The following is a 17,624-nucleotide window of genomic DNA, read 5'->3' on the forward strand; positions in this document are numbered from 1 at the left end:
TGAGTTTACGAGTTGGGTCGTATGTATCTTTAGACGATTGGATATATGTATGATAATATGATGTCGTATATTAGCTAGTTACACGGTATATAATAATTGCATTCATGAATGTATCTTGCAATCTCAGAACTTGAGGCGCTTGCCAAAGTGAAAGAACTCCAAATTTCAATGGCTGGATGAGTCGTGCTGTATGCGCACGATGCAGTTGTCACTCACAAGCATAGACTTATTCAAAACGTTGCAAAAATAGCGGGAAATTCGATGAATCAAATACGCAAAAACGCCGGTCCGTATACCACTTACATGTCGTCAATTTGCCTCTAACAAAATATGCATACAAAAACAAATTATTACATGATATGACATAACTACCTTTTATCTGGAGGCCTGTACTGCTTATTCCTGGCTAGTCGAATCGTTAGCCAATCAGCCGCTTCCTTAACACCGGTGCCTTTCAACGCCGATATCGGTAAAACACGACTGTCCCTTGCTCCCAAATGTTCAGCAATTTTATTAAAGATCTCCTTGATGTCTTCTACCTCAAGACTATCGTCTCGGTCCTGCTTATTCGCGAGCATGAGAACGGGTATACCTTCTGTATCCTGATGAGAAACGATCGTTCGTAATGTATCCCTGCACTCTTCAATTCGTCCGCGATCGGTCGAGTCCACGACGAAGACTATAGCGTGGCATTCAGCGTAATACGCATTCCAGAGTGTTCGGAGATTCTCTTGGCCGCCAACGTCCCATATTTTGAGATTCATATTGTTTATCGTTATATGTCCAACTTCAGAATTGTTAGCTGAGATTTTAGACAAAGGCACCAACAAAAATATACCATTTTGACCGACTGTAGGGACAATTTTTTCAGGAGACAGACTTCGGCCTTCGTTATATATACTCTTCAGTTTCTCTAGTAATGTCTAACCGTCACGTTAATATCCAAATCGCATTGAGTCCCAATCCTGCTCCATGTCTGTGCTTAGCGTACCGTTTTACCAGCATTATCCAATCCTAATATTAAACACGAGTATTCTGTTAAAAAATTAGCACCATTTCTGGCGAGAAAGGGATAAGAAAAACATACCTTCTTTCCTGGTTAGTTCCAGGTATACACCTTTCGCTAAATGATACATGTTTTCACCTTTCCCGTCCCTTCTTCGATTAACTGCAGAATAGCAAAAATTTGGTACAATGGCGTCAAAGAGCTACTCTCAGTCTCTATATTACGTCGTCTTCTGCTGTTGGAGGAGCACAGAGCGGATTTATCCTCGATGCTGCGGTCAAGGTTCCGGCTTGTTACGTCCGTGTAAGGGTCTGCACTGTTAACGTCAGCAGGTTATGTTGTGCGGCTCGACATATCCTCCGCATCGAAATTTTTGTTGGTGTGTTCGAACATAACACGATTACTTGCAGTCTGAATTTATTATCTTATAATATATTCCCTTATAGCCTAGGCACGCAAGGTCAATGACGCTAGCACAGTAATCGATCGTGTCGCTCATTTGAAAACTAATCGTTCCTCAGAACTAATTCACAATGAACCTCTACCTCGACGCCGCCAAATTCATCTCCCCAAAAACCTCTTTCGCAAAAACCTCTGCGTCAAACTTCTCTGATCTCCAATCAGCTATACAGAAAGTACTTCCATCGCTCAAATCTGATCCGAAGCGCGTTTACGCATTGCTAAAATCTACGATTCGCTACAAAGAGCTTCTAGACGATGTGTTAAAACAGGCTGAGTTATTACGGTATGAGAAGGTTCGTATTTTTGTTCCTGTGCTTTGTGCTGGGGAGTGGGTGTCGTTGTGGAAGGGAGGAATAGGCGGTAATTGAGTAGATATCATATAGTATTGCAATTGTCTTGGTGCACGACTTTTTGATCTCGAAGACGGGCATAACGGCCGGCAAAGGACCATTGAAAGACGCGATATTGCGGCACAAGACGCGATTGAAAGGAGAATTTACAAAGGTAAAAATCAAACGAGGAATCAGAGATTTAGGCGAATTCAATGCGAGTAGTAGTGGTACGTGTCGGTATTAGCTGTTAGAGGATTTCTTGGGTTATGATTTGGGTTGACGATAAGTTAGATCGGACAATACGTTGGATTCGCGTGAATAAGATACTACCGTCATTGCTCCCTGAATCCCTTCCGTTTACGGAAACGTCAGAATTTCCGCCGCCACCGGGGACGATTTGGGCGGACCCGTTCATCCCTCACCTGTACGCGGTCGCGAACTCGCACACCCGTCAACTGATCTCAACACCAACATATCAACGAGGCGAACTAATACTCCAAGACCGAGCGTCATGTTTCCCTGCCATCGTCCTCTCTCCAATGTCCGGCGAAACAGTCATTGACGCTTGCGCGGCACCCGGAAACAAAACGACGCATTTAGCTGCGATGATGGGCAATATTGGGAAAGTGATCGCGTACGAATTGAATCCCGATCGAGCCAAAGTTTTGCAACGAATGGTTAAACGTGCTGGTGCGAGTATTGTGCGAGTGGAGAATCGGGACTTCACAGGAGCTGTGCCGGCGGAGTGGGAGGAAGTTACAAAGGTGATGTGTGATCCTTCGTGTTCTGGGTCGGGGATTTTTAGGAAAGAGGGGTTTGCCATTACTGTCAGTGGCGATGAGACGGAGGAACAAGAAAAAGATGGTGACGATACGAGTGGCGATGCATTGGCGAAGCGATTGTTGAACTTGTCGATTTTCCAGACGAAGATAATGAAACATGCACTGACGAAGTTTCCAAAGGCGACGAGGGTGGTGTATTCTACCTGTTCTATTCACGCTGAAGAAAACGAAGATGTCGTCAGGAAGTTACTAACGGATCCGGAGATTGCGAAGCTGGGATGGCTGGCAATGGGACGCGAAAATGTTATTCCGACATGGCATAGACGAGGATGGACGGAACGGTTTCAAGGGATGGAATGGTCACAGACTCCGGAGGAGATTGCGGAGGGATGTATGCGCGCTGAGCCGATCGTGGATGGCGGTATTGGTTTCTTTGTCGCGGGGTTTGAGCGTGATTCTGCTGATACTCATAAGCGGGCAGGCAGTCTCGATGATGATAGTGAAGAGTGGAATGGGTTTGATGATGCAGTTGACAGCAGTTCTGTGATGATGACAGCGCCAAGGAGAAGAAATAAGAAGAGAAAGAAAAATAAGAATAGCGTATAAGGTTATTGCGGAATATTAATGGCATGGTAGGCGTTTTTTTACTATTTAAATAGACCATTATGTACGGTTCCTCAGACTCACAGTTGCGTTCCTTACTTATCTAATTAAAATGCCAGCTTGTTTCTTACTGTCTAGCATGGTATGCACCCGACTTAAGTTGGCGTGTAGTGGATTCTAGTAATTATTAAAAACCCACTTTGGCCAGTGCAAGAGCTTTCTTCAAATTGAGAATATGTTTAATTATCAGGACTTCCTTGACTTATGGTCAAGCAAGCTTGCCTAACAGTTGAAACTGATTTATTGAATGATTTCAGTAAATAGGGCCTATATATTTATTGTACGCAGCTAAGCTGATTTACAGTAGAAGCAGGAGCTGCTTAGCAGTGGCATATAGGCGACAACACTTCGCCCTGTTTTTAGCAGTGAACCAAGCCTAGCTTGAACTCTCTCTCATACTGCGGGCGTAAGTCGCAGCCACAGTTTTCCCACGTACTCAACCCAGCCCTTACCCAGTACGCGGTGCGGTTCCACTTTCGTCGAATCTCAATTCAACTTCCCGCCTTTCGCACTTCACAAGTCCGGCCACGCACCCAACCTTAAGTAGTCGCGATAGAACATAGTCGAATTATCACCTTCATCACCTTCATCACCTTCTATCCACAATGACTTCTGAAGTAAGTGTTTACCGCATCAATCTTTAGTCTTTTTTTTCTTTCCACCCGACCTTCTGAATGTTCGCGCTCTCTTGTATTTCCGCCTAGTTGTGCGATCTGATGAGGCCTCGTCGATCACCGACATGTGAGCCAGAGACGCCAACATCCTAGTCCGCGTCTTTGCCACTATTTAGGTCGATATAAAATTCATTGATCGATGGAAGCAAGGAATATTTTAATAGAAGTAACTTAGTTCACGAAGAGCAATAAATTGGATGTTCTGTGATGCGGGGGGAATTCTAATTTTGTGTGGATCGTACGTGGCTTCGTGTGATGTCGCGTACAATACATTGAATGAATGATATGATGTATGAAGAAAATGCAATGATGAGATTGGTGATGGGATATTCGACGTGATGCGCGCGTTCAGTTCTTGTGAACAGGATTGAAAATAGTGGATTGATCGGGGTCGGAATCGAATCGAAGAATGCTAACTGTAATGCAGAGAGAAACGAAGACCTTTCTTGCCAGGCTTTGCGAACAGGCCGAGCGATATGATGGTATACGAATGTGTTGCATTATAGTCATGTAATAGTAGACTAACTGCAACAGAGATGGTCACGTACATGAAGGACGTTGCCAAGGTGAGTACTCTTGATTGATACTGTCTACTTTCCTAACAAACCAAGCTCGGTTCGGAATTGTCTGTGGACGAGCGCAACCTTCTTTCGGTTGCGTACAAGAACGTGATCGGTACGCGCCGTGCAAGCTGGCGAATTATTTCGTCGATCGAGCAGAAGGAGGAGGCCAAGGGCTCTGAGCACCATGTTTCGCAGATCCGAGAGTACCGCTCCAAGATCGAAAGCGAGCTCGAAGACGTGTGTGGGGATGTTTTGGCCGTTCTGAACGAATACCTGATCCCGCAGGCCGAGAGCGGAGAGTCCAAGGTGTTTTACTATAAGATGTATGTTTGAGTATCTTTCGACATTCAGCGTTGAGTTAGGATACTGATATAGTAATATTTCAGGAAAGGAGACTATCACCGCTACCTGGCTGAGTTTGCTTCCGGCGAGAAGCGAAAAGAGGCCGCGACTGCAGCGCACGACGCGTACAAGACCGCCACCGACATTGCGCAGACAGACTTGACGCCAACGCACCCGATCCGTCTTGGCCTCGCGCTCAACTTCTCTGTGTTCTACTACGAGATTCTGAACTCGCCTGACCGCGCGTGCCATCTCGCGAAACAGGCGTTTGACGACGCTATCGCTGAGCTGGACTCATTGTCAGAGGAAAGTTATCGAGACTCGACGCTGATCATGCAGTTACTCAGGGATAACCTGACGCTCTGGACCAGTGATTTGGAGGAATCTGCGCCGGCGGAAACAGAGGGAAGGAAGGATGCGGACGGAGATGAGGAGCTTAAGGATTAATGATACAAACCCGTAAACGTGTTCGTCATTTCGTCTGTCAATTGTTATTTATTCTCTTTGTTATAGTTATATCGTATGTGCGTTGTGGTCATATGTTATAGTGGATATTATTATATATATATAAGATATCAGCTTATTTATTTGTATAATTTTAATCTATTATATTGCGTAGATGACTATACATGCATTCAATTTGCAACTTTCTTCATTTTTATAACACATGCAAAATTTTCTTAGAAGACCATAGCCGCGACAATGCCGACAAGGGAGAGCGAGCCGAGAGAGACAGAGACAAGCTTGTCGGCGGCGGACTTTGAAGTCGCGGCGGGTTGCGAAGATGATGAAGGGGACAAGCCGGTGGATAAAGTGATGTTGGATGTCTTGGTCGAGAATGTCGAGGAGGCAGACGTCGAGACGGAGGAGTTCGTGGCCATAGGCATCACCATGGAGGACATCATCATCATGGAGGAAGACTCAATGGACGAAGACTTAATGGAGGAAGGCTTAATGGAGGAAGACTTGATGGAGGAAGACTTCAAGGTAGGGGTGGAAATGGAAGTTGTAGAAACCACAGATGACGTAATGACCTCGGCCGAAGTGACTGGCGCAGAGGAAGATGTCTCCACAATAGAGGTCGTGACGGGCGTGAGCAAGGACTGGACAAGTCCGGAAAGAGTGACGGAGGCAGAGAGACAGAGACTCTCAGCGAACTGCACAGTTGTCTCCTGGTCAGCCTGGTTGCACGAGGTCGCAATACAGCTGGAGATTGTGGTGATGAAAGACGATGCAGTACAGAAGCAATGGATGTCAAGACCGGCACAGCCAGTTGCTCCAATGGCGTTAACGGCGCAGTTCTGTTTTGTTAGCATTTTGTTGATGGAATCAGCACCAGTGGTCAACATACTTGAGCGCAAGTTGGAAGGGAGGATAAACTCTGGGCGGACGCGACAGCGACGAGGCCGGAGATGGCAGCAACAGTTAGGAAGCGCATGTTGATAGCAGACAAGCAAATGATTGAGTAGAGTCAGATGAAGTAAAAGCAGGTGTCAAAAAAGAGTGGAGGAAGTGGGAAGAAAGTCAGTAAATGGAGAGTTGGGAGTGGGGCTATATAGTAGTAGCCAAGGCAGTTCTGCAAGTCGAAACTGACAGGGAAAGATATATACACAGTTTAATGTTATAAATATAATGCCAAGGCTAATCGAAGCTTAGGTACTCGGTGCTAGTGATTCTTCTCTCTTTTGTCCGGTATATCTCGTCTACTTGGTCCCGGGTCTTAAGATTAACGTTCGGGTACAGAGTCCACTTCGACCGAGTATCCACAGTTTTCGAGCAAACCCTTATCACAGAAGCTCCGCGCATGGGTCAGCCGCGTGGCTTTTATCTACACTTAACCAAAATAGTATACATTACCCGTATTGCTCGGGTATTTGTGTGGACAAAGTTAGGTACACGACGATAAACTGTATCTGTCTCGCTTCCTGTCTCTCTGTGACAGCTGAACAGTCCATGGGCATTTCTAATATCATCTGTCGATATATTTTACTACTTGTCATCACTCCTCTGTCTGCTTTTTTCACAAACACAATAACGAAAAATGCCTTTTGGCATCCTCGATCCAAAACTTCCAGAACACCAGCGCGTGCCTGGCACTGTCCATCTCTACGAGGCAATCCATGGCGTCGACCAGTTCCCCTCCGCAAACCTCAAGCGCGACGGCAACATAATCCTGGTCCCGCAGCCATCAGACTCTCCCAATGATCCGCTTAATTGGAGCATCAGAAAGAAAGACTTTGTTCTATTCATAATATGCCTTGAGGCTATCATGGCGTCTACCGTGTCCCCTATCCTCGCCTCCTCCACCATTGTGCTCGTACTATACTTCAGCAAGGGCTTCCAACCCATCGCCCTACTCACTGGCTGGCATCTCGTCGGCGCTGCATGCGCGTCTGTCTTCGTCACTACGATCTTTGTAAAGTACGGCAAGCGCTTCCCGTATATCTTTGCATCCGCTTTGCTGGTCGGTTCCTCAGCCTGGGCCGCAGTCGCCACGTCCTACAAGTCCTTACTCTGGGCTCGTGTCTTGCAGGGCGTTGCTCTCGCCCCGTTCGAAGTCGCTGTCAACGCGTCCGTCGGCGACATGTACTTTGTCCACCAACGCGGTGTCCGACTCGCCCTTGTCAGCTTATCTATCTTTGGAACAACCTTCCTGACACCGATTATCACCGGTAACGTTACAAACAGCTTGGGATGGCACTGGATGTTTTGGTTGGTCCTGATCTTCTCGTCTGTCACGCTCATCCTCGTGTTTTTCTTTGTCCCTGAGCACGTGTACAACCGCGACAAACGACTTGACACGGATGTTGTCGGTGATGACTTAGCACCCCAAGCGCCGTCGGACTCAATTGTCAGCTCTGACCTGGCCGACGAAGACAACGAAAAAATTCCCTCGACCGGACAGCAGGAGAAAAAAGAAACATATTTTCATTCTCTACGTCTCTTTTCTGGTAGCAAAACGTCTCGTCCGCTCTGGAAAATCTTTTTGCGTCCGTTCGCACTATTATTGCATCCTGCTATCATCTGGGGATGCCTGACGCAGGGCACTATGATCGCCTGGACTGCCATGATCGGCGTCGTTCTGGCCGCTGTATTCATGGGCCCGCCATTATGGTACAACGAAGTCAAGGTGGGATACATGTACACAGGTGCAGTCGTAGGTGCCGTTATCGGTTTCGTGGTCGCAGGCGTCCTGTCCGATTTCTCCGCGAAATGGCTTTCGCGCCGTAACAACAACATCTACGAGCCGGAATTCCGGATCCTGCTGGTTATCCCACAAATGATCTGTGGTTGCATCGGCATTTGGGGCTTCGGCTTCATCTCATCCGATATGTACAAATACTCTCAATACCTCCCGCCTTTCTTCTTCGGCCTCGAAACGTGCGGCATGATCCTCGGCGCTGTTGCATCAGCCTCGTACATCACGGACGCGTACCGTGATATTCAGATTGAAGCATTCGTCAGCATGCTGCTCTTCAAGAACTTATTCAGTTTCGCCTTGACAGACAAAGCGTACCCGTGGCTCCTTGCGTCAGGTATCAAACGATGCTTTACTATTATAGGAGCCGTACAGCTTGCAGTCAGCTTTTTAACACTGGCCTTTTGGATTGTAGGAAAGTGGAATCGGTATCTTATGCACCGGTATAATATCCTGCATATTCTACATTTGGAATAAGTCGTATGTAGCATAAATTGGGACTAATTTGGAGTTTTTGTCGATATATATATTGGGATATAATAGGGATTAGCTCGTTGTTGTGAGATCGATGGCTTGGTAACAAAGCTTGTTAGTTTAATTTGCTAGGTAACAGTTTGTTGTGGGGTGGCTGTTAAAATCCCGCATCGACCCCGGGGGAGCAGACAAAAATAGTATCACCACAACATTAAGGGTAAAACTACATAAACGCGAGAGATAAGTAAAATATAGTTACCGTAAAAACTAGTCACTATTTAGATTACTAATACCATATCATTCTAACACTAAAAGTTTGCCGGGTCAAGACTCAAGACCAGTCAGCTGGTCAAACTTGCAGGAAGCTCTAGCTTAAAGTTGGTGAGGCACTAATGTTGGTCCACGCGATAAATTTCGCCCTAGTCTCGTCTAAATAGACGAACTTGGCGTTTCCTGTACAAATGCGCTAAATTGACTCGGGTCAGACATGTTTGCTACACCAAATTCTGAGTGTGATCTACAGCTCATAGATAACTGTTCATTATGTGGAAGAAGATGGCGGCAAAAGCGGGTGTAGAAGAGATGGAAGTATGAGATAGTACTCGAGTCGATGGAGTCGGCGATCCGCTGACTCATACAATGTTCCTTCGAATGGCATAAACGTGAAATATCATGCATAGCACCTGAATACGCACGACGAAAAGCAACGAACTTTTCTGCATAGCGGATTTCCAAAAGAAGTTTAGCTTATAAAGCACAATTTGAGAGGTTTGCACCACAACTATGCGTGTGCTGAGGTTGCCGAATCAGCGCCAATCAGAGTTAGTCAGTCTGAATGCCAAAAGGCGTATTCGATGTAGCACGGATAACGCATCAACTGCAAAGTTTGTTTGTTAGTTGCGCCACCATCACGTCGTACTGAGATTCACCATAAATACCGGCAGTCCCCCCTCGCGCCTCTTGACAAGTTTTGCCGTTTAAGCCATTTTCGCCCCGACGGTGCCAAACACAATACCACATCCGCGCCAACTAATCATTACTGTCCTTATTTTTCTTCGGACACATAGGATCCTAACTGTCTTGACGTTTTTCTTGTCTATTATCTGTTTACGCGTTTTGATAGCCCAGCGAACTCGCATAAGTTCGTGTGATTTGTTGTGACGATTGCTTTGATTGTAAGTTGTCCATCCGGGACAATCCCCATCACGACCCTCCTGCCTTATGTTCGCGCACACAGTCTCTGACATGACGCAGTTAAACTATGGACGTCGACTCTGCCCTCGCTGCGAACCTCGCAGGCATTGGCGGTCCGCAGGACCCGACTGCTGGCATGCACCACCATCACCATCCGCACCATATGAACATGTCGGCGGCGGTTGCTGCCGCGGCAGCGATCGACCCTGCCATCGGGCTTAACGCTGGCACTCAAGACGAGATCGATCCCAAGAAAACGTGCATTTTCTGCCATAAGACATTCTCGCACCCAGGCTCCCTTGGTCGCCATCTCGATCTCAAGCGCGGAACGAGGTTGCACCCTGCAGAACAAGTCGATCAGCTTCGAGGCGATGTCAAGCGACGGGGCGACATCGTTGAGATTAAAGCCCGACGTGCGCGCCGTGCAAAGGAATATAATGCTCGTGATGAAGTCAAGGAACGCGCTAAGCTGCGCCGGAAAGAGAAAGAACGCAATGCGCGCGGAAAGGAAGAGGCCAAGGGGAATTTCCTTAACAGACTAGGCCTGCCTGCGTTGCCGCCCCATCCGTCGTTTCCGTACATGGTCCTGTACTTTTTGCCGCCCTCGCAGTGGCCGCATGACCCGCCAACCCAGGAGACCTATAATCAGTTGTACCTGATTTTAGACCCGTCCATGCATATTGATGATGATCGATATCTCGACTGGGCATCTAAAGCCAAAGTCGCGTACGATAATTGGGTAGGACTTGCCAAGAATAAAAGAGTAGACGTGTGGAACCGAGAGCAACGGTCGGCGGCAGAGGCGGCTTTGGGTACTTTGACTTTGTTTGATTTGGGCAGACGAGAGGAATGGTTGATGGATGAAGAGAAGAGGATTATGACTATGGAGAGTATCATGTAATATGAAAACGGGACATGATGGAGTTTTACTGTTAGTTTGAGATAAGTTTGCTTGTTAGGCTGGTTTTGTATTTCTATCGTTCGTTTCTGCGTAATGTATGGCAAGGCATGTACTATTTGATGGACCACTGCAATTATTAGCACAATGACAGTAGGTAATCCGAAATGTATTGAATAGTTGAAGCGATAAGAACGCATAAGATAAGATCGACTTCGCGATAATTAGTCCACAGCCACCGCATGTGGATTCAGCGACAAGTTGCGGAAAAGCAGACTTGCAACGATCTTAAACTAAAAGTTTGAAAAACAATCTGTATTTTCCACAAAATCACATTGATTTCCCCGGTTTCTAAAACCCTAAACCACCTAGTGGCACATCTGCCTTAGATCCCACTGATGCGATGTGACGTATATTTTGGGTATTGGTATCCTGAATCGCAGTACAGTATGCAATGCCCGTGGCTGACTGCTGAGCACCACCTACAAGCAATAGGCTGGTTCTCGTGCCTAGCTTCCCGTATGTTAATTGAAAGGCACAGGCACCTGTAGCATATTGCCCAAGGGCAGCGGGGGGGAATGTTAAGAATGTGTTTTGCTGTCTACTTCTTCAAGGTTAGGGTAATTTGCAAAATGTGGACATTGTGGGTTAGGGCTCATCTAGATCGTTGTGAGATACTCTCTATGTACGCGCCGCCACTTGTCAAACAACTCAACACAAACACCCCCATGACTGGCACCTCATCTCCGACATCAACCGCGTCGAATACCTCGCAAACTGTATCGTCGCCATCGACGCCATTGGGGATGGCCAGCACACCGGGTCCACGTGTGGCTTCCGCGCTGGGACAATCTGCAACACCTGTTGTTGATGACGGTGGAACTGGCTTGAACGGCAAGCGGCGGTTGCCATTTGACACGTCTGTGTTTAATTCGAAACGGTCGAAAGCTTCGCCGTTGATTGTTATTGAAGATGATCCTCCGGAGTTAATCAGTTTATTGAGCGACGACGAGGACGCCGATACTCAGTTAATCGCGATATCGCCTGTGCGGAAGCAACCACAGCTCACCTCATCGGTTCCGAAACGGGAACCGCAGCAGCGGAAGTTTGCATTTAGTGACATGCTGAAGCTTAATGATCCGTCGAAGCAGGTTTGGAATGCGGAGACTGGTGGCCGCGGATATGACGCGTTAATGGGCGTTCTGGATACAAAAATCGTCGGTTTGCAATATTATAACGGTGCTATTCTGAGCGGGGATATGGTGAATATTGTCTTTTCGTGGAAGTGGCAACTCGCAGTGCTAACTGTGTGATAGGTCAATGTAGTTCGTGATAAATATAACCAGTACGACAAGAACGCCTTCCGCGTTGATAACATTGACGGTCGGCAAGTTGGTCATATTCCACGCGACATAGCGGGTAAGCTCGCGAAATACGCCGACCGCGGGGTTATTCTGCTCAAAGGAAGGGTCGTTGGATATCCCGGGGGGTTCGATGTTGCGCTTGATTTGGAAGTCTACACGAAAAGGGATAATCTAATTCCTCTCACTGTCGAGTTCACGAATGATAGAATCAGATTTGAGGTAGCTATCTATATACTTGAGATATGAATACACAGGTGCTAATTGTGATAGTCCCGCGAAGTTGCAACTATTCGCCAGAACCTCGGTTTCGCCGAGCGAGGTCCAATTGGGACCAGTTCTAACCTTCCCAGCCAAGTTCCTGGTCCGGGCATATCTGGACTAAGTGGACTCAACGGACAACCCCCATTCTACGCCAACGAACCGTTGGCTGCCATCCATGGTCCCGTCGACGTCGACAACCCATACGGACTTCCTATGGAACTGATCGGCCAAGTGGGCGAAGCCAACGCCCGTGGTTTTTCTAACGCAAGGTACGGTCACACCGAGGAAACACTGAAAAGCCTTCCCAAAGCCTCGCAGCCAACACGTGTCGCGACGAAGATGCTTAATTATCAGTTGCAAGGACTCGGATGGCTATTACAGCACGAACATCCACATTTATCTAAAAAGACGCCGACACAATTCTGGACGTGGGTCCAGGGTAATAGGTTTTGGAACCGCATGACGAATTTCCATACTGAATCGCCGCAACTGTTCAGCGGTGGGTGTCTAGCGGATGATATGGGTCTCGGCAAAACGATTCAGCTTATCTCGCTTATCTGCCATGATCCGGAGATCGCGGTGCGAAAGGGACTTATTAAGACCGACACCACTCCGCAAAAGTACGCGGGCATGCCGACCTTGATTCTCGCGCCGGTTGGATTGATGTCGAACTGGTCTGGACAGATTCTTGCTCATGTCGATCCGGACAGTCCACTGAGAGTGTTAATATGGCACGGCAGCAAAAAGTTCCCAAGTGTCAGGTTTACAGATTACGATGTCGTTATTACCTCCTATGGTAGCGTCACGTCAGAATTTAAAGAGATTGAAGCCATGGAGGATCCTGAGAACCTTAGACCGGTCAGACGAACACCCAGGAATATGCGCATATTCGAGCAAACCTGGCGCCGCGTGATTCTGGATGAGGCGCACATCATCCGGAACCCCACGACCAAAGTCGCGCTGGGTGTTCTCCGTATCGACGCGTACTCTCGATGGGCACTCACCGGTACACCGATTATGAACTCCTTGCAGGATTTGTTCTCGCTTGTCAGATTTTTCAAGATATCTGGCGGTCTCACAGATCGTGCTGTTTTTGAGAAAGTTATTACTCGCGGTTTTAATCTCAAGGACGGCGAGTCCGAGACGCGGTTACAGGCGCTCATGATGACGCTCTGCCTCCGCCGCCTCAAGTCCATGCATTCAATCGTTAACTTGAATCTACCACCACTAAACGAATACATGCATACAATTGAATGGACAAGAGCCGAGCGACAAGTCTACGATGCGATGGAACGCGAGGCACGCGGCGTTATGGAAAAATATCGTGATGCCGGGGAAGGCGATGGCAGAACTAAGTACATCTACCTGCTCGAAGCCCTTCTCCGACTCCGTCAGATTTGCAACCACAAAGGCCTCTGCGGCGAGCGAATACGGGGAGTCGCTGATATAGCAGACAAACAAGTGGTGGAGGCCACACACGACAGTATCATGGCATTGCAACTTTTATTACAGGCTGCGATCGATAACGAGGAAGAATGCCCGATTTGTTTCGAGACGCTGCATGACCCGAGAATTACTCTTTGCAAACACATATTTGGAAAGGATTGCATTGAGGATGTAATCAAAGCTGGTCAACCGTGCCCTATGTGTCGAGCAGAGCTGGGCGATCCTAAGCACTGGCTTGTCTCGCCCATGGGCGAGAGCAAGTCGAATGATGCAGCCATTGCTGAGGGTAGCAGTAGCAAACTAGAAGCGATCTTGAGGATTCTGAAAAGTATGGTGTTCTTGCACGAATTTTGTTTGTTCTAACTTACGAGACTGACTATATTGCAGAGACCAAAGAGCAAAACGATTCAGCGGCTAAGGACGACACTCCCGTCAAGACAATCGTATTCTCACAATGGACTTCATTCCTGGATATAATTCAATTACGTCTTGTCGAAGCCGGTATCGGTTTCACACGTATCGATGGCCAAATGACAGTTCCTGAGCGCGACAACGCGATCCTGACACTCAGCAAAGACAAACGGATCACAGTCATGCTAGCCTCCCTGGCGGTCTCGTCCACCGGCTTGAATTTGACTGCCGCTAGTCAGATCATTATTAGTGATTTGTGGTGGAACGTAGCGCAGGAGCGACAGGCTGTCGATCGGTGTTACCGGTTGGGTCAGACACGACCGGTTAACGTGTTTCGGCTTGTGATGCAGAACAGCATTGAACAGCGGGTTATTGCGATTCAGGACGAGAAGGTTGAGCTGGTGGAGCGCGCTTTGAACGATGGGCGGAAGGCCACGAAAAGCAAGGAGGCGCGGCTGGCGGATATTGAGCGGTTATTGACGTCGAATGAACACCGGCAGCATCATGCACCTGCAGCCCTGATGAATCCCGCTGAAGAACGGCAGAGGCGGCGGCGGGCGCGGGTAGAGAGACAAAGAAGGGAAGCGGAGGAGGAAGATGACTTGGATGGGTTTATTGTTCGGGATGAAGAACGAGAAGAGGATGACGATGATGACGAGGACGATGGTGCGGCTATTCTTGCGACTGAACAGGATTCTAGCAGTGATAGCGACGACGATGACGAGGATGATTACAATAGCAATACGCGTGGATCTGATTTATTGAAGAGATTGACTGCTAGACGGCAGAACCGAACGGGTTCATAGACATGGTTACCGATCAGTGTGACCTTCTTGTACTTTTAGATTTGTGGCTTTTTGTTGTTTGTATCCATTAGAAATATCATTCGGTAATGCCTCTTATATGATTGGTAGTGTCAGACTCACTTTGATTACACACGGCTATAATCTGATCCACTCATGCGGCTTTAGACTCAAATTACTCAATCTATACCGTAACGTTTATCTGACTGCAGGTTAGCAAGCAATCTAGTTTTTTTGAGGACATCTTCGATTTTCGACATATTCACGATAAAACCGTACTTTGAAAAAAGTCTGCCCAAGGACAGAGAGATCGTGGCATTAGTACCAGAGACATATCTGAGAGCAGCACTTACGAATATAATACTCCTTACATATCAGGCTTACGTCAGTTCCACCGTGCTTATTGGTACATCTATTCTATTACTATTTCGAATATCGGAATCGACCATACTACCCAATACACCCAATCATTAACAAGCCCCCAAATTCGCGATGTCCTCGGTTTACACGTTCAAATGCATCGGATAAGACCATATTCCAATCGCTTTTTCCCATCTAATATATACGACCTCTTGAAGACGACATAAAAACGACAAAGAAAAAGTCAAACAAATAACGCTAGGGCACAAAAAAATCGGTACAATGTAATTGATGGTGCAGCCGTACTGTAAACAACCGGAGAGAACGGGGGAAAAAAAATTCAGTAATACAAGCCAAAACGCAATCACAAGCCAATTGATGAATCATCACGATATTACAAAATAGAATAAACAAAGATGAGCTTCGACAGTAGATACGCGGCCGATTCCTTTTAGTTTCCGTTCTCGTTATTCCACGACAAGTAAGTATGATCGCCCAATTTTCGGGGCTTGATGAGATGCCGGACCGTGAACAACAATCCGAGGACGACGCATAATCCGCCGACAACGAGATACGCTATACCCAAGAACGGATTTCTGCCACCGACGACGGAGCGCGTGGATATGACAAGGGTCTTGGTGCCGCCGTACACAGTGGTCGGGAAACGCATGCCGATGTCCATCTCGTAAATGCCGACCTGCATTTTCTCCGTGTCATTTCTTAAAACGAGTTTGCTAAATGTCGGCAGGCCTGCTGTTCTAATCCAATTCTGGAGGGACTCCCACTGGGAAATATCAGGCAGGTTCTCGTCGGTATATCCGTCGGGATATGATAATATCCAGTTAGGAGGCGGAACGACTTCAGATGCCTTATACTGCGTCTTCTTGAATCGCTTTTTGTCACTCGACCACGCAATTCCTTTGTCCGTCATCACGTACGTCACATTCTCGCTAGAAGGCGACGCAATGTCGACATTACCTTTGAAGATCGGACTCGCAAAAGTATCATTGAAATACGAGTTCGCAATCAAGCCGCATGGATAATAGGGCTTGCCCTCATCGTTCACAATTAACGGTTTACATAGTTCAGCGCTCTTCAAAGCCGCCGCGCTCCTTGGCTGGCCTTCAATCTGTTGCTCGTCAATAGACTGCACATATCGTCTGTGGTTCTGATAAAAATTCGTGAGGCGGTAGTATACCAAGATTGGTGGGGACATTTCAGACTCGATCGCGAATCGAAGACGGCAATACGTTTGCTGGCCAGCCGGCGCGCTCGAATTGGTATAGCTTAGCCACTCGGCCGCGGGTTCCGAGTGTGAGTTCCGGAAGTGCGCGCTCACGTAATTTTTTGGGATAGTTTCAAATGTAGTGCCGGCTTCACTGCAGTGGGTGTAGTCTATATTTAATTCTTGAACTCTATAGCTGGCCCATAATAGAAGAGCACCAATTGGGGCGAAAATGAGGCCGACGGCAAAGAAAATCGGCAGGACAGTTTTTGGTGTCAGGATCGGCCTAGTCGGATTATTAGTCTCCAGCTCATGAAAACAGTACAGTCCTGTAATATATGAAAATCACTTACTGCCATGCCTTTAATCTCTGCTGTCTAAACGCAGTGTCTATCAAATGAGCATCAGTATCCCGTCCGGAAATTCCGCTGCTTACAGAAACCAAGTCAAATGAAAACAAACATACTCGGCGGCCGCCGCGACTTTGGCTTCTTCTCTGACGTAGGCGGTTGCGTCTCTTCCAAACTATCCGCGTCGTCGTCAGAATGGTGACGGTGGATCAATGGCATGGCTTGGAACTATCTGTCAGCGTACTCCTTGTTGCTATTTCGAGCGTGCTGATTTATTGCGGAGTAACGAGTCCTGCGGCTCAGCAGCTATAAGCCCACTTCTTTCGGATGAATTATATGAAGCTAATCGTAGGAAGGAGGTAGTATGCTAGAGTTGAACTGGGTGGAGTAACGGAGTTCGTAGAGGTGCTGATTGACCAAGTATGGGCCAAGTTGACGATGCTGAGAGCTTAAGTGCGTGCTTGTGCGCCTGCGCCTCCCATGGCTAAGATTACGTAAGATGCTGAGGCATTTGTGGTTGTAAGTGAGTTGTTAGATGATGAATAGGGTTACACGAAACGGCTGTCGGAAGTTGCGTCCACCGGGGACGCCGGCGATGCCACATCGCATTATTGTTCATGAGCTCATTGATTAGTATACTTATTTTAGAGCGTTAATTGTCGGACATATAGCTGCAGTACTATACAGATTTATATTTACAGTAGCTAGCAATAATATCGCCGGTTACTTGACCACGATGTGTAGCCGGCATATCCAGCTGCGTTAATACGTCATATGCATTGAATTTGCAAATTGAGATCATAAGAGGACTGCGG

General features: G+C 47.3%; 8 protein-coding genes across 8 annotated transcripts; 5 read left to right on the forward strand and 3 right to left on the reverse strand.

Moving 5' to 3' along the window:
- Positions 1–48: 48 nt before the first annotated feature.
- On the reverse strand, positions 49–1,289 carry V1513DRAFT_437942 (ADP-ribosylation factor family-domain-containing protein). The gene is made up of 4 exons (XM_066896991.1): positions 1,088–1,289; positions 992–1,035; positions 839–923; positions 49–787 (listed from the first exon to the last, which is right to left on the reverse strand). Exons 1-4 carry the CDS (start codon positions 1,134–1,136, stop codon positions 369–371), a joined length of 597 nt encoding a protein of 198 aa, XP_066755498.1. The 5' UTR covers positions 1,137–1,289; the 3' UTR covers positions 49–368.
- A 103-nt stretch (positions 1,290–1,392) lies between these two features.
- On the forward strand, positions 1,393–3,435 carry V1513DRAFT_437945 (S-adenosyl-L-methionine-dependent methyltransferase). The gene is made up of 3 exons (XM_066896992.1): positions 1,393–1,761; positions 1,841–2,027; positions 2,092–3,435. Exons 1-3 carry the CDS (start codon positions 1,540–1,542, stop codon positions 3,186–3,188), a joined length of 1,506 nt encoding a protein of 501 aa, XP_066755499.1. The 5' UTR covers positions 1,393–1,539; the 3' UTR covers positions 3,189–3,435.
- A 269-nt stretch (positions 3,436–3,704) lies between these two features.
- V1513DRAFT_437950 (14-3-3 domain-containing protein) lies at positions 3,705–5,452 on the forward strand. Its single transcript, XM_066896993.1, has 5 exons — positions 3,705–3,862; positions 4,347–4,401; positions 4,454–4,485; positions 4,531–4,805; positions 4,869–5,452. Exons 1-5 carry the CDS (start codon positions 3,851–3,853, stop codon positions 5,269–5,271), a joined length of 777 nt encoding a protein of 258 aa, XP_066755500.1. The 5' UTR covers positions 3,705–3,850; the 3' UTR covers positions 5,272–5,452.
- V1513DRAFT_437953 (uncharacterized protein) lies at positions 5,372–6,371 on the reverse strand. The gene is made up of 2 exons (XM_066896994.1): positions 6,176–6,371; positions 5,372–6,125 (listed from the first exon to the last, which is right to left on the reverse strand). The coding sequence occupies exons 1-2, from the start codon at positions 6,260–6,262 to the stop codon at positions 5,505–5,507; spliced, it is 708 nt and encodes a 235-aa protein (XP_066755501.1). The 5' UTR covers positions 6,263–6,371; the 3' UTR covers positions 5,372–5,504.
- Positions 6,372–6,698: 327 nt separating this feature from the next.
- On the forward strand, positions 6,699–8,792 carry V1513DRAFT_437954 (major facilitator superfamily domain-containing protein). The gene has a single exon (XM_066896995.1). The coding sequence runs from the start codon at positions 6,866–6,868 to the stop codon at positions 8,498–8,500; it is 1,635 nt and encodes a 544-aa protein (XP_066755502.1). The 5' UTR covers positions 6,699–6,865; the 3' UTR covers positions 8,501–8,792.
- A 635-nt stretch (positions 8,793–9,427) lies between these two features.
- On the forward strand, positions 9,428–10,785 carry V1513DRAFT_437957 (uncharacterized protein). The gene has a single exon (XM_066896996.1). The coding sequence runs from the start codon at positions 9,759–9,761 to the stop codon at positions 10,590–10,592; it is 834 nt and encodes a 277-aa protein (XP_066755503.1). The 5' UTR covers positions 9,428–9,758; the 3' UTR covers positions 10,593–10,785.
- Positions 10,786–11,293: 508 nt separating this feature from the next.
- V1513DRAFT_437959 (SNF2 family N-terminal domain-containing protein) lies at positions 11,294–15,038 on the forward strand. The gene is made up of 4 exons (XM_066896997.1): positions 11,294–11,851; positions 11,906–12,172; positions 12,224–13,988; positions 14,048–15,038. Exons 1-4 carry the CDS (start codon positions 11,318–11,320, stop codon positions 14,875–14,877), a joined length of 3,396 nt encoding a protein of 1,131 aa, XP_066755504.1. The 5' UTR covers positions 11,294–11,317; the 3' UTR covers positions 14,878–15,038.
- Positions 15,039–15,222: 184 nt separating this feature from the next.
- Positions 15,223–17,287, reverse strand: V1513DRAFT_437961 (ligand-effect modulator 3 family). Its single transcript, XM_066896998.1, has 3 exons — positions 16,926–17,287; positions 16,813–16,849; positions 15,223–16,745 (listed from the first exon to the last, which is right to left on the reverse strand). The coding sequence occupies exons 1-3, from the start codon at positions 17,026–17,028 to the stop codon at positions 15,686–15,688; spliced, it is 1,200 nt and encodes a 399-aa protein (XP_066755505.1). The 5' UTR covers positions 17,029–17,287; the 3' UTR covers positions 15,223–15,685.
- Positions 17,288–17,624: the final 337 nt, after the last annotated feature.

The sequence above is a fragment of the Lipomyces chichibuensis genome (assembly GCF_038497645.1).
Source record: "Lipomyces chichibuensis strain CBS 12929 unplaced genomic scaffold V1513scaffold_4, whole genome shotgun sequence".
Lineage (NCBI taxonomy): Eukaryota > Fungi > Ascomycota > Lipomycetes > Lipomycetales > Lipomycetaceae > Lipomyces > Lipomyces chichibuensis.